The sequence below is a fragment of the Trachurus japonicus genome, chromosome 22 (genome assembly GCF_045865225.1).
Source record: "Trachurus japonicus isolate A0001 chromosome 22, Traja_1.0".
NCBI classification, from domain to species: Eukaryota; Metazoa; Chordata; class Actinopteri; order Carangiformes; family Carangidae; genus Trachurus; species Trachurus japonicus.
In genome coordinates, this window is record NC_140928.1 from 8901374 (window position 1) to 8917439 (window position 16066).

At 42.0% G+C, this 16066-nt stretch overlaps 1 protein-coding gene across 1 annotated transcript; it reads left to right on the forward strand.

Annotated features, from left to right (window-relative positions):
* Positions 1 to 583: 583 nt before the first annotated feature.
* tmem229b (transmembrane protein 229B) lies at positions 584 to 15535 on the forward strand. Its single transcript, XM_085767530.1, has 2 exons — positions 584 to 879; positions 12757 to 15535. The coding sequence occupies exon 2, from the start codon at positions 12807 to 12809 to the stop codon at positions 13401 to 13403; it is 597 nt and encodes a 198-aa protein (XP_085623656.1). The 5' UTR covers positions 584 to 879; positions 12757 to 12806; the 3' UTR covers positions 13404 to 15535.
* The last annotated feature ends 531 nt before the right edge of the window (positions 15536 to 16066 follow it).

Below are 16066 nucleotides of genomic sequence, written 5' to 3' on the forward strand. Positions count from 1 at the left end.
AAGTTACCTAATTCAAATGGTACACACTGGAAATATAATCTGGGGCTGCCCATATAATCACAATGAAATGATGTTGTTTTTTGTTGCGTCTCATGCAGCCCAACATGCAATAGGCCTACTGAATAAACCAAACAAACTGAATTTATTATCAGACACCACTAACAGCCATCTGTCAAGAAGCATAGAAGAAGTGTGACCCTGGTGGTTCCATCACTTTTTTAGTGTCCCCAGAATTCCTTTGTGTTGTGAATATTGCAGCGTGTGAAGATGTTATCTGAAATGTTTTGCATCTTTGCAATACTGTAAATTCAAAAAGTGTGCTATTAGCGCGGTTAAATCCTAATTTAATCTGCTGACAACTTCAAAATCATTTTATGAAATAGGCCTAACTTTAATGCAACTGTAGCCTACTAAAGTAACTAAAGGCTCTTTTCACTGACTGAGGAAGTGTAAGTGGTTTCTTAGTGCACTGGAGAGGCTACACTGTGATATATTTGGATGACCATTGACCACTGTGCTATAATAGTAGGTACTAACTGGTGCTGTTTACATCCTGCGGATCCTCACAGGCTGACTGAGGACACTTCCGCCTCAGTCACTCAGCCTGAGCTCTGACTGGACTCTGGTGAACAAATGGTTAAACCAAAAATGCAAGAACTGCGCGAGTGTGTCTGAGCATGTGCTGCTGCTGCTGCCGCTGCTGCTGCAGTGAAGTAAAATGGTCCATTTCCATCCGAGAGCAGAGACACCGTGGAGGAGAAGCCGGGGACGACACACCAGCAGCTGATGGCCACCGACACATCCTTGGCATTCTGACCGGGCATTGAGTGTGATCGGCCGGCTTGTGTGCTGAGAGACACCGCAGAGCTCTGTCTGGGGGTAAGAGAGGGAAAAAAAAACAAAAAAACACTGCACTGAGGATGATTCATGTCCGTCTGCAGGAGCCGACACAGCGACATGTATTCAACATGTTAGGCTGAGGGAAGCATGTTTATTTGCTCTATCTAGTGCAAGTGTTGTGTGCTTGTATGACGCCTTTGAGGGATTTGAATCTGTAGGTTTTTTCATCATCCTGCAGGCTTTTGGTGGGGGGAATTTCGCTCGCTGATCCTTAATGAGTGTTTGCTCCAAGTTGGCAGCAGTGCAAGGCATGTTTTTGAGCCATGTCCCATATTTAATGTGCATTAACATATATATGCAAAGAAAACAGCTGGATGTTGATTTACTTCCTCTTCATTCAGGATGTCCGTGTGCACACTCGGGCTGTTGCACCTGTTAAAATATGGATAACTTGCGATGTAAGCTGTGCTGAGGACACTAGCAGCAGCAGCAGCAGCAGCAGTATGTGTCCCAATGACTCCTGTGGATTTCATTCATGCTTTACGTGTGGGGTTTGCACACATTTGTTTTCAAGTCCCCTAGGTTACATGTCAGGGTTGCTATTATTTTATTTTTTATTTTTTCATTTTTATTTGTGGAGGGTGAACGTACCGCACTGCTCAGCGGGATGGAGGCGTGATGCTGCAGCGGAGTCCCAGCAGCCGGCCGGGCCTGCGCACTGGATGTAGTTTCCAGGGACAAAATAAGATGACTTTGTCCATCCAGCATAGTCACATCCCCATAGAAAGTATCCCTGCTGCCTTTGTACCACTCTTTAACGTGTTTTACATTCATTGGTGCAGGAAAAAAAAAAGTGAGTAGATGGGGGCCAGGGGATGGATTTCCTAAATCCCTCATTGATTTTATTCTATATAAGGCCTGCAGTTCACTATCATTTGGGGTGAGATAATCCCTCTGCTGCCTTCACAGCCTATACCCCCCCCCCTCCCTCCCTTGCAGCCTTACACTGGCTGTATTGACAGTTTGGATGTATTTATAACCCACAGTGAGGAATCCCAGAAAGAGCCACGACAGAAACACTGGTTTAAACAAAAGAAAGAAAAAAACAAACATTTCAGGCCATCTCAGTTGTTGTGTCCTGCTGTGTACAGGTGGCTGTGGTGTCTTTCATGATGCACATGCAGCATTATAAAAGGCACAATGAAAAGCATTCACCGTCCTTTCAAGTCTTCAGGTTTCAGAAGTTAGATGTAATCCGGTTTATGCGCTAATGATCAACAATAAGTCAGCTGTAAGTTGTAGGTTAAGGCGTTTCCTACTAAATGAGTATTCACCTTGTGTTTGACGATGCTGATCCCAGTCAGGTAACCTTATTTCTGTGCTGTAGAGCTGTTTGAGTGCATCCTCAAGATGCTCCACCATTAACGGGACAACAACAAACTATAACTATAGGCCTGCCGCACCATATCCTAAAATCACAATTGAGCTTTTTGAGCAGATATTACTCTTGCAATATGTGATATTGCAATTTCATTGTGAACAGTCATTTTTACTTTTTATTTGAACTTAAAGCAGAAGTAAGCAGAATATTTGTGTTAATATAAGTCAGTAAATAGTTATATCTTCCGACGGAAATCACAAAATATAGAGTGTTTGATCCGAAACACGGGTCTGTCAGTCACTCTGCTCTGCTGTAAGCAGAGGAGAAAACTTTCCTTGTATCCTACAACCTTTATCCAATGAGGAGAGAGAATGGCATGAAGGGCTGTGTGTGAAGCCAAGGGATGCGCGTGCATGTGGTGACATAGGGACGAGGGCGGAGACTGCTAACTCCATCGGCTGACAAGAAGTTAGCCAAAACGACCGGATCGCTTACTTCTGCTTTAATGATGAAGTGATGTTTGTTGGAGCTTCGTTGGACGTAAGAGTGGGCATACAGTTTGATGCAAGTGAGTTTAGTGTTATGATTTTGGCACCTGTTTGCTCATTTAGATATTAACAAACGCCCACATTAACTTTGTTTTGCACACTGATGGAAACACTAACAGCATGATAACGACTTGTTAAAAGCAGGTGCCAGTTTAGCCCCGGGGCCTCTTTTGTTTCTCAAAGAACTTTGGCCCTAAAACCTTTGCACAGCAGCAGCCAGCATCAATTATGCATTGTCAACGATTGATTATAAGGCTTCTTTGTCTGGACAGATTAACATGCACATGCATCCCTCCCCTTAGAGGCACCATGATGACCAGTAAATATCCTGCTTTGCTCTGTAGCTGCTCCGAGATTTCTAATCTACAGGGCATGACCCACATGTTATTTGGGACAGAGGACTTAGCTCCCATGTCTTAGGGTCTCCTATTAAACTGCACAGAGCTCAAGGGCAGTAATGAGTTGTGTTGGGGGAGAAAGGGTGAGGGGAATCAGAGAGGAGAAGAAGCTTGAACTGTAAAGGTCACCGTGTTTAAAGGCAATTTCCGGAGTATTTATTGGGGGTGATTCACACACAGGCCGATAACTGGAAAGAATAGATTAGAAGTCAGAGCAGATAGAAACCACAGTGTGCTCCCAGTCCGATCACACACGCACTGTGCAATGTGACACTTGAAGCGACCAGGAGATCTTTCTGCTCCAGCATTTTGATTTGCCCACCATCAGTAGAGGTGATCTATACAGTGAGTACCAATCCAATACTAAACACCTTGTCTTTGTGAACCTAACTGTGTTTTATTTCTCCTGTATCATGTGATCATAACCCTTTCTCTGTATTTGTTTTATATATACTTTGGTGCAGAGAGAAAAACTGCTTAAATTCAGCAAAATTTATATGGTTTAAATAACAAAATATAACCTGAAACTCAAAACAGTGTTTTTTGGTACAGTATGGTTCTAAAAAAGTCTATCTAATTTGTCAATACATAATATATTATCTATATCTTGTGGTATATGTAACGGTAAATGAATCAGAATAGTGATACAGTTCTTGGTATAGAAAAATCAACTTAGAACAGCATTTCTAGATAACAGAAGCACATGATAGGCAACATTAAGAGGTCAAGTATTGTGATATTTAAATTTAGAACATATATCACTATCACAAAATCTCAGATTTTGCATCTTTTATCAGTCTATCAACATTAAATTGAATAATTTTTCAATTTGCGAACAACAGTGACTGAATAATGTGTCTATATGGTGATCCAGTGAAGTGTGGTGCGTCACTAAAAGGCTCTTTTAAAAGGTTATTATCAGGTGACGTAAACACATATACAGATGCACCTTGTACACTATCTCGGAGACAAAGACTTATGATTTTATTTCTCCCCAGGCGATAGAGCCTTTTGGATTCGAGCCCCAGAGTGCAGCTTCTAGCACTCTGTTTACAGAGAGCCCTCCTCCCCCACCACTCTGCCTGTTATGTCCAGGCTTTCACCTTGCAGATATAGAAAGGATGCCTACTATAAAGTTATATGAGCCTGTACTGGCGGTACTCGTCTGGGCTTTTAGTCTCAGCCCTCATGGCGTCTCTCCAGCTCTATCAGAGGCCCAACTTGTTTTTGGTACTCAGATACTTTATACGTCTCCAGGGGAATCTCTGGATAACGGGGTGGGAGGGGGGTGTGGAGGAGTGGTGGAGGAGGCGTGTGTGGGTTTGCCAAGCTGTAGCTAAAATCAACTTCAAGTGCACGCCTGAAAATTTAGTAAATTCTCCAAAACTGACAATCCACTGAGCACCAAGCGCTTTGATTGGCCATTTGTTTACAATCTTTACACTACGCAACACCATGAACATCTGTAAGGAAAGACTGTCATTATCCCAATATTTAAATGTGGTATCATTGCTCAGCTCTCTCTGTGACCTCCGACCTTTCACCCCACCGACCTGTGTGGTGTCAGGGAACAGCTCCCAACATATTTGTCCTTAGAGTTGGTCAATTGTTTCTTTTGTGAATTAATTCCTTCACAACTTTAGAGATGAAGGAAACCTCTTCAGATGTCTCATTTTGTTCCAACAACAATCTGAACTCTGTTTACTACAAAAACAGACAGTGTCCCGCCACTAGTTTTACTTGGAAAAACAGAAATTAATTCTTTGTCAAACAGTTTCAGTTTGTCAAAATAATCTTTCCATCTCTGCATATAGATGACCCTTTGTATGAACTTGTAAATTCCAAGCATACTCAGACCTTAAAGATTATTTCAACCCCTGTGTGTCTAAGACTTGCTGAGGCTGGACGAGCGGCACGTGTGCTGCTCTTCAGGCTGAGAGCCAGATCGCTGTTTCAGGGCTAATTGACCTGCCTGACCCGCAATTGATCGCGATCAGTTTATTTTGTGCTGCCTCGGTTCTCCCATCCACCCCCACCCCTCCGGCCCCCGTCCCGTCCATCTTCCTGACTCTCCTCCTCACCTGACACCCGCCTCTCATCACTCAAAGAAGCGACCTGTTGTACTTTACGGCCAGTCAGTTACTACACCAGAGCTGCAACTCACAATTATTTTCATTATTGATCAGTCCACCACTTATTTTCTCCATTTATCAATTAAAGCAGAAGTAAGCGATATTTTTGTGTTACTATAAGTCTTAAATAGTTATATCTTCTGACAGCAATCACTTACATAGAGTGTTTGGACCGAAACACGGGTCTGTCAGTCACTCTGCTCTGCTCTGAGCCGAGGTGAAAACTTTTCCCGTATCCTACAAGTTTTATCCAATGAGGAGAGAGAACGGCATGAAGGGCTGTGTGCAGCCAAGGGATGCACGTGAATGTGGTGACGTAGGGACGAGGACTGTTATGGTGCGTTCAGGGCAACCCGTAATTCGTGTTTTTCCGACCTGTGAAGTCGTACCAGTTTGATCTGGTATGAGTTCACGAGTCGGAAGTTACGAGTGGCCGTTATAGTGACTTTCACAGGTAAAACAGGTCGGAAAAACACGAGTGGGTTGCCTGGAACGCTACAAAGTCGTAAGTTGTGACTTGAAGCTGTAATTTACGGTTTCAAAAGCCTGCCTGGAACGCAGCATTAGCCAAAACGACCGGATCGCTTACTTCTGCTTTAAATATTTAGTCCATGAAATGTGGTGTGCAGACAGGACCACATGATGTATTCAATGAATTTGTTTTGTACAGTAGGCAATTATAATTTACTGTCATATGACAAAGAAACTGTTATCAAAAAATATTTTCTCTCATCAACTAGTTGAATTATTGATGATCTTTTTTTGAATAATTGATGGTGATGTTTTGAGATTGTTAGTTTTGTCATATTAACCCGGAGGTTTTCAGTGTACAGTGTATGTTATGAAATAGAGAGGAGCAGTAAATGGTCAAATGTTGGAGCCTGCTTCTGTTCAGCATTTTAGCTTGATTGCTTTAAATCTGCTGTGTTTTCATGGCTGCAACAGCAAGGGCATGTTTCTCACAGCTGGCGTTTTCATCAACGGCGATGAGGCGATGGTCAGGTCACCTTGGTCACTGGCACCTAACTGCATCGGATACTGCTGGTTTCTATACGCTACACTGCAGCCTCCCAAAGTGACCTTCCCTAAGTCTGCATAGGCCTGGGATCGGTGCCACAGCCAAAGCCACAGAGCCACAGTACATGAACAGGGATTATATTGTGATGTGAGGTCAGCAATGTGTTAGGTTTCTGATTAAATCTCGGTGTCAGGGTTCACAGCTGTCAGCATGCTGTCGGCACAGTCATGGCGTCCTCTTGTTTTTGTGTGTCTTCAACCTTGGCTGACTCTGATACCGTTGTGTTTACCTCATGCTCGTCTGTTTACCTGCTGTCAGAGGTGTGTCTTTCTGACAGACCCGTCGGCCTTGTTTTCAGCCTGGACCTTCAGTTGAAAGCTTGTTCACACACCCTCACTCTATGTCTTTCTCTTTCTCTTTTCTTTAAAAACACACACGCAAACACACACACAGACAACCACACACTCAGTTGGTGTCTTCCCTCTGTGTCCTCAGACAAACCCCTGGCACTGCGTGGTCACACTCGGCTCCCTTTCACTTCAGACGGCACCCCACCTGTGTCGTGTCTCCCACTGGTCATCATGAGGGTTACAAAGCAGGCAGCTCTATCACATCTGCCATTCTGATCACCATCACACTGTGATGTCCCGTAGCGGGGTTCAATAGAGTGCAACGGCGAAGCGGGTTTGCCGCAGCGAGCGCTGGCAGGAGCCTTGCCGATCAATATCTCAGGCCGATGAGAGAGCCGGTGGGGCGGTGGGTTGGTGGGCGATATCCTACAACAGCTGCAACAACAACAACAACAGCAGTGGAGTCAAATAGCACCCAGTGTGTGAACTGTGTCGTGCTGAGGCAACAAGTCAATAGATATGGCCAAATACACACAGAAAGGGTAAGTGGGGGGTGTCACAGAGGCCTTTGGTATTAAGACACTGACCATGTAATCACAGCAGCCACAGGTAAAGTACAGTCACCGTCCTTTGGTAAATGCCATCCCTGATCTGTCTCCTCTCATTTTATATGGGCACCTTTATAATTCATAAAAAGGTAAAAATGCCCAAATACTCATAAAGGATGAGCAGCAACTTAATGACATTTATAGTAGGCTACGTGGTTAAAACTAATGCTGTGTTCACATCATTATTTTACAGAAACACAGCTAATTTAAAGAACGGCTACACTGTTTGTGTGTGTTAAGAAAATGCTACAAGAAGTAGCAGAGCTGAGGCTATACAGGACTTGTCTCTACCATGAACACAATGCTAGGCTACATTTTTGACTGTTTTATAACTTGGACCATATACTGCTTAGGCTGGCTATTCTTGATTTTTAGGGGGAGTGGCCCAGTTTGAGGCTTATGTTGAATTACTACTTGTCCAGGTGAGTTGTGTCAATACAATTAAGTTTAATCCTCCCAATCAAGTCAGAGCCTCCCAGGTTTTGATTGGACTACCTCTGATGGAAATATCCACCAAAGCCAATGCGAGCAAGCATATGTTGTGTACAGCTGTACCATTTTACTATGATTCATGACGTGAATGGTAACGATGTTTTCGGAGGATTGTAATGTTGAAAACTGGTTAAAACTCTCCTCATGTCTGTGGGCTCCCTCATTTTTTTTTAAAAATTGGTTGAGATTTGGAAATCGTCTGGTGATGTAAACTGTAGAGGCCCCCAGGTTCGAGTCCAAACTGTGGCCATTTGCGCCACCTGTTGAGAGGCACTTGTTTTTTAAATGGTGAAAATCACAATCAAAGTCCCAGCCAGGTCCATTGCCCCCTTGGAAACACTTCCTGTTGTGCAGTGCAGGTGTTGTCATGTTGCTTAGGGTGCTTTCTGAATTTGTAGCGCATTTACAAATTTGGATAGTCTATGTTTTTTTTTAAGTTACAGTGCACTGAGCTCTTATGGCCATTTGTAATACTTCCATTGCTGTAAACTTGGACTTATAGCACCATGTGAATTAACATTTGAAAAGATGATCATCAAGCAAATTCGACCTATTAAACATGTTAAACCACGTAACATTAAAGAGGAACTATGCAGGATTTGTAAATTAACTTTGCTAAATTTTTTACCTTAATTAAACAGCTTTGGAGTAATTGTGATAACTGGACTTGATAGTTCCTCTTTAAAGGGGAAGCGTTTTGCTAACCTTCCTCCTGTTATGTGCATTTGTTTACAACAAAGCTGCATGGCAAGAAATCAATCAATAGAGCGATAGGTAACGTTAGGCTACATATATCACATACGATGTTATGACGTCTAGTTTAATCTGTCATAAACAAGAGATTACGGGTTACGGGGCGCGTTTGTGTCGTGGTGTGAACAGACGAGAGCTGGTACACCGGGGCAGCAGTAAGTAATTTTTCAGCCAAGAGACGCTAGGTGGAAGGCAGAGAGCCTCCATTCTCCCTTGTAACAAGTTACATGTCATTTATTCAACCATTCAATTCAACCAATCAATTAAGGTAAAATGTAGCATAGTTAAGCCAAAAATCCTGCATAGTTCCCTTAAACTTAGACTGTCTAAAATGTCAAAGCAGAAATAATAACCATGTCAAATCAGTTTTACTACCATTAAAACATCTTTATGCTTATAACAATTTGTAAGTAGGGTTATTTATAGAGTCTGTTTCAAACTAGCTCTTAGTCATTGTTCTTCTGTATTTCTAGCAGAGGATGTTGGACCTTTGGTTTCCAGTTCCCAATTTTCACTTTATCAAAGAGTATAAGTGTGGTAAAAGTGTCTCTTCCTGTTTTGTAGTACAAACAAATCGGCCTTTGCACAATAAACAAGATTTCCGATTTCCGGTGAACTGTGTGCTTACAAAATGCATTGTATAGATTAGAACAAGACATTCTGCCCAACTTCTTAAGAAGTCATACAATAAGCAAACAAGGGGCACAGAGGACACGAGATGTTTAAATATTAGAAACCTTTACACACATAAAAAAACAGGTGTGTGGGAGACAAAGAGATCTCCCACACTTTGTCAATACTTGCAGTGAAAAGTTATTTCTTTTCAAAGAGTGTAAAAGTTTGAGATGACCTGACTTTACCTCTCCTGAAATCTATTCGCCAGAGGTAGGCTACGAGTGCATCCAGACACATTTTTTTACATAAACAAAATGCATGAAGATTTAATGAAAGATGGATTTGTAAGTGCAGTGAATGAGTTTGTACTTTGCCAGCATTCTTAACTCTATTCTCCCACCTTTATGAGTATATATAGGCCCTTTTGGCAGGAGGCTGAGTGTTACACGGCTGAATATTGCATTCCAAAATTTTTCATCATTAGCGGCTTAGTGGGCATGTGAGTGCTGAACAAATGGTGTCTGTGCAGGCGGCGGAGAAAGAGAGGCGAGTAGAACGAGAGCAGGAAAACTGAATTGAGAAAGAGGGAGAGAAAAGTGTGTAGGGGGGGTGTGGTGTGGGTGGGGGGTGAAGGCATGTGATCCTCTGGTGAGATGAGAGGAAACAAAAAACACAAGGTGGGAAACAGAGAGAGAGACAGCTTGGATCACAGTGTTGCTTTGATGCAGAACAAATGGAAGTTAAGCTTTTTGGTTGAAAGTGTCCTTTTGATGTTTTGGGAAATATTTTTCTACATTGGTGAGAGTTTGATGAGAAGATATCACTGATGTCTGCGTGGGGCAGGTTTCAGGCTGTTGAGGAATCAGCCACTTAGCATAGCTTGAAGAATGGAAATGGGTAAAAACCCACAGATCTCTATTGTAAGATATCGGTACACATTTACAGGCTATACTAAATTGCATGCTTGACCATCCACAACCTGGCCCACAGAGAAGTGCAATGTATGACATGTCCCTACAGTATATTAGGAGTGATTCTGTCATTTTATCACCTACACAATTGCCCAATAAGTTTGAGGGATTTTGTTTTCAGGCACATTCTTCTCTTCATTCCTATTTTAAAGGTTAATGTGGTTTAATTTTCACAGTGATATGTTTGGAAGAGATTGATCAATAAAGTTATAAAGATATACACTTTATCCGTCGAGAATAAATCACATTGTCACAATTATTTCATGAGAAGAGGTAAAACAAAATATTCCAACTTTATTGGTAAAACTCACTGGATATACTCTATAATAGAAATAAAAAGAGGAATATGTCTGAAAACAAAGTTATTCCAACTTTATGGGCAACAGACAGTGCATGAAGATGTAATTTAATATGAAAACCAGACATGTAATTTGCACCCATCTATTTGTACATATATTAAACCATATGTTTGATGACTGATGATGATGATGATGATGATGATATGTTGAATTAAATATATTCTTAACCTATATGCAAATTGAACAGCTGAAGTCTCAGATTTAGGAGGCCACTGTATATGATATCAACATATGTTGACGGGTTTATCTAACATACTGTTTATCTACATATGAATACAAACATAAACTTTTGTATGGGCTGACAATGTCACTATATGAGATTGGTCTAATGTCCAATAGGTTCAGCATGTAACTTTTACATGCATAATATATATCATTAAATATGTTAGATAAATATACTATATAATATACCAAGTTCCAGTTTGTTTATTCATTGATAATTCCAAGTTTATTCAAACAAGATGACATCAAACAATAGTGTTCACTAAGATAGAGAAAGACATACACAGTTTAATTCGAGAGTAGCTACTGTTTTAGCTACATCACTATTATTACTAATATTAAAACAAATTCACTATACAACTAATCTTTTGTCACTATGTAGGAAATCGGTCTTTGGGACCTTTGTTTTAGACCTTGAGCCTGAAGCCCAGAAACTCAGCTGCTCATTCAACAGCCGGATCACTGATCGTCCAGGCAACCAATCTGAGCTCACATCCGCCTCAAACAACCTGTCAGGCGACGACTGATCGGAAAGAAAATCTGGCCTCTTAAGGGAAAAAGAGCACTTCCCAAATTGTGTGTCCCCTTGAACTTATTTGCATTGGTGCTAATATCAGTTTTCAAAATAAAAGACAAAAAAGAAGAAAGTGACTTTATTATGCTCTGTTAGAGTATATATTTATAATCTTTGCAAAATACTGTTTGACCCAGACTTAGGATAAATGAGAAGAGGAAGGAAGAGTTTCCTCGGCAGGCAGTGGAAAGATGGTATAAGGGTTTAGGGAGGTCAGTTGGCCCATCGCTGTGGCCCAGTTCCTCACATGAAATCCTTGTTCCTTGTTTGGAAATGTGCTAATCCCCATGGGCCCTCCCTGGGCCCCAGCCAACCTTTGAAGACAAAAAAAAGCCCCAAAACTTGGCTTTTGTTCTTCAGACAAGCTTTTGTACTCCTAACCTTTCTGAGTTTGTATTTTACACAGCAGTTATGATCCATTGTGTAATGGTTGCTGTTATGACACAGTTTTCTCTGGAGGCACTGAATAGTAGATGATATACACTCAGCTGCCTTCTCAGCTCTGTGGTTGTTGAACACCTCAGTGTGATGCTGTTTGCCTTCAGTGTTTTGTTTTTTTTATTGGACATGCGCTGTGATGAATAGAGTAGAGGAAGGATCCAACCCTGCGTGGGCCTCCTGACACCTGATACAAAGACCGTGTGCGTCAAGCTGCGGGATTTGGAAAAAGAGCACATGATGTAGGCAGTCAGATGATAAAGCTATATCTTACATAAGAAGCCCCCTCAGTCAGTCAGTAAATAGCATCAACTGAGGAAAGGCCGGAGAGTTTGAAGTGCTCCGCAGCCCTGCAGTCTCTAATTTAATCTTCATGATGTCAATCGAGGGTTTCACTGCCTTGTCCTTAATTGAACTTTGCCTTGATACTGTTTGAAATTAAAGGTGTAATCTTTAAGATGTCGGTCATGTTTGGCAACGCAATGGTTACTGGAGTGAACAGCAAGTGTGTTAAGTCAATGCGTGTGCATCCGTGACTGGAACAGCACATGTTGTCACAGACAAAAAGGAAACAGACAAAAGTTGTGTTTTAATAAAGAATCAGTAATCAGGTTTTTCCATTAAGTCATGAGCAACCCTGACAATTTCATGCTGTGCAAAGCACAATAAGTCTTCTATACAACAGCAGCGCACAGTGAGAGGAGCTGTTTCCCTTCTGAAGAGTTGTTGGAGATGTGAGGCCTGTCAGCAGCTCACTGAAGCCGCTTTTTAAAATCCATTATGCCCCTACGATATTTGAAACTGGTCTAATGTGAAAATTACTGCCTGGCGTTTGACAGCACTGACATCATGATGTATAGAGAATCATCAGTTAATGGTGAGATGGTTATCAATGAGATGAAATCATTCTAAATTACATCCATGCATAGTTTTCAGTGGTTCCCTTGTGCAATTGCGGGTGGATTAAATGGACTGCAGAAAAACATTAAGTACAGAGTGGACACATTGTGTGTTACTGTTTCACCTTCTTACACCTGTCTCTCTCTTTCTTCCTCAGAGACCTGCGTCCATTAGCATTAGACAGGAAACCCAAGCAGGGGAGGAAAGATGGTGACCTTGGAAACCCCAGAGGCTCCGGTGCCCCTGACGGCGCTGTCACGCTGGTATCTCTACGCGATCCACGGTTACTTCTGTGAGGTCATGTTCACCGCCGCCTGGGAGTTTGTGGTGAACTGCAACTGGAAGTTCCCAGGCGTGACCAGCGTGTGGGCGCTCTTCATCTACGGCACCTGCATCCTCATCGTGGAGCGGATGTACCTGCAGCTGCGGGGGTGCTGCCCCGTGCTGCTGCGCTGCATCATCTACACTTTATGGACGTACCTGTGGGAGTTCGGCACGGGGCTGCTGCTGCGCCAGTTCAACGCCTGCCCCTGGGACTACTCCGAGTTCCGCTACAACTTCATGGGGTTGATCACGGCAGAATACGCCGTGCCCTGGTTCTGCGCCTCTTTCATCGTAGAGCGCCTGGTGATCCGCAAAACGCTGCGGCTGCGCTTCCACGAGGGGCCCGAGGACGGTTGGTCGAAACACCGGTCGGATGCTGGGGGCGGAGGAGGGGTAGGAGGAACATTGGGGGATGGGAGGAGGAGAGAGAGGAGCAGAGGGGCAGGAGATAGTTCTAACGGCTATCTAAAAGGGGAATGAAACCACATATACTGAACGAAGAACATATAGTCTGAAACCAGCCCAATCGCTCTGCTACACCTCTTCCGCCCTCCTCAGCCTCTTCCATAAGCAGTCCTCCCCATTAACTGTCTGGAGTAAAGTCAAACAGACAGCGAAGTAGACTGGGTTGGTGTGCAGAGGTGTACAGAGTCTCAGAAACAGCCAGAAAACTAAACCTAACCAGGGCTTAAAACGCCCATATCACTCACTGTGTCCTCTATTGTCAACAGGAGGCACAATATCTCCATGCTGCTGTGTTTGCTGCATCTCATAACACACCCACCCATCTCCATGTGGGGTTGACCTTAAGGAGATCAGGGTCTTAAATGACCAGGACTACACCCTCAGTCCCTGCTGTCCCATAGACTGCAAAAGAACTCGGGATAAAAACAAACAGCTGTTGCAAAGATTACAAAGACAACATATGTTTGTGTTTCAAGGGCACATCAGTCTATCTGAAAGCAGAAAGCTTAGGCTACTGCGTAGGAAACATAATAAAAAAAAAAAGTAGCTGCATTTATAACATGTCCTTTTTAAAATGTACATACTGTCCTTTAGTATTATTCAAAGTACTGTAGTAATGTAGCTATGAAAAGGCTCTTTAAGAACATGTCCACCCTGAAGCAATGTGTCGGCTTACGCCATTATGAATGTTCTCTGCAGTTAGTGAATACCCACAATGCCTGGAAAAAATGCATGGAAAAAAACAAGTTGTCTTCCTATATAATATATACATTTTTTACAGAGCTCATTCAGCAAGTCATACCGTGTGTCTCTTTTAAAGTAGTCTGCTGCTTGTGTGTGTGTGTGTGTGTGTGTGTGTGTGAGGGGGGATGACAGGAGCTCAGGAGTTAGAGCCGGACAACTAGTTATCACAGTTGACTCCTGGTTTTCATCCTGAAATCGTGTCAAAGACATTGAACCCCAGACTGCTCCTGGTGAGCCGGTCACAGCCGTGCATGGCAGCTTCTCTGCTATTGAAGTATGAATGGGTGTGTGTGCAGGCTAATATCAGCCACTGTAAGGCACTAAATACGTGTAATCCATTCATCATAATAGCAGGGGAGACTTTCTGTTGATGGTTGTAATTATGAGTCAATCATGACCATCAGCATAAAGCATTAAACCTTTTGCTAATTTCCTTTTTTTTTCATTTGACAGTTTTTCGTAATTCTTTTTCATAACTGAATGTCTGTGTCCATTTCATTTCGTCTCAGACATATCAGCTTCATTTCTTAATTCCCATTCCCTGGAAGTCAAAAGTCATTCCGGTGAAAAAGAAACTCTTGCAAAGTGTTCATTCATTGATATAATACTGTGTAATTTCCTCTTACACTCTAAGTGTGACAGCAATATTTAAATATAAGAGCTGAATGACAAGCACGTGAAATGGTATACATGTGCATGAGAGCACATGATCAATAGGTTTATGGTTGTCTGGTTTTCACATTTGACACTTTCACACGTTCTACGACAAGAAAAAAGCAGCAACTTTCAGTGATTATTTAATGAGAAGACACTGACATATCACAGGATTAACAAGAAACAGAGTTGGCTGCTCATGCATGATTTGTGAAGCAACAATAGATTTGGTTGCCCTGGTGAATAACGACCTCTGAGGTATTTTACTGGACTTTGACTCTGTTTTTTTTATAACAAAAAAAAAAGCAGCAAAAGTGAAGTTGCACATTATGCAGATTTCAGGGTGATCACAGTCGGTTTAACATAATATAAACTTAACTTGACAGCACTAATGTCTTAGTGACGTTCTTAACTTCAAACAGGTAAAAACACACAGAATAACACTTCAGTCCTCCAGTGTTGTTATCTTCCATGTGGACCCTGAGATGACCTCTAATGTAGAAATACAAGTACATTCACCTCCATGCATGCAGGAGCTGACTGGAACGTTTTTAGCCTCAGTCAGTGAATCTGGTGCTAAATATAAGACTGGTTGGACAGTGGATTAACAGCATGCATGAGATGAAAATATGATAACTGTAAAAGAATTCCTTAGAAGGAGCATTTATGAGAGATTTAATGACAGCGTTTTGTGCTGACAGTAGATGAACTCAGCTTTTCACTATTGTAACTATTAATAGGACAAATGCAAAAAAAAAAAAAAAATCGAAAGAAAAAAAATCTAATCCAAATTCATGTTCCAACAACACTACTCTAATAAGTGAAGTTGTGACCTCCATCAGTGTGGCTGCAATGCCATGCAGCGTTTTCCATAACTGTCTGCTGGGGAGCTCAGAGTGTATGGCAGGAGTTATTAGCCATCACAGATAAAGTGCTGCCACCCAGTGGACAATTTGTATACTGGAACTGGAAACTTATTATGCATGGTCTTGGTAGAATTAAGAAATGAACACAAACACATGAAGATCAAGAATCCTGATCGGGATCAATGAAAAGAAAGTTATTATGTGGTGTCTATCACATTTTTATTTCAATTTAATGTCTAATGTGCATATTTTTCATACACAAACAAACAGGCTTAAAAGCAATAGAGGCTTCTGACCCAACAATGTAATTCAGCTCAAGGCCGTTACCTTTTTCTCTTAAAAACCTACTACACTACATTATGAGAACTGATATGCAGCTTATATCTTAATCAAATTCTACTGCTTTGATGAGAC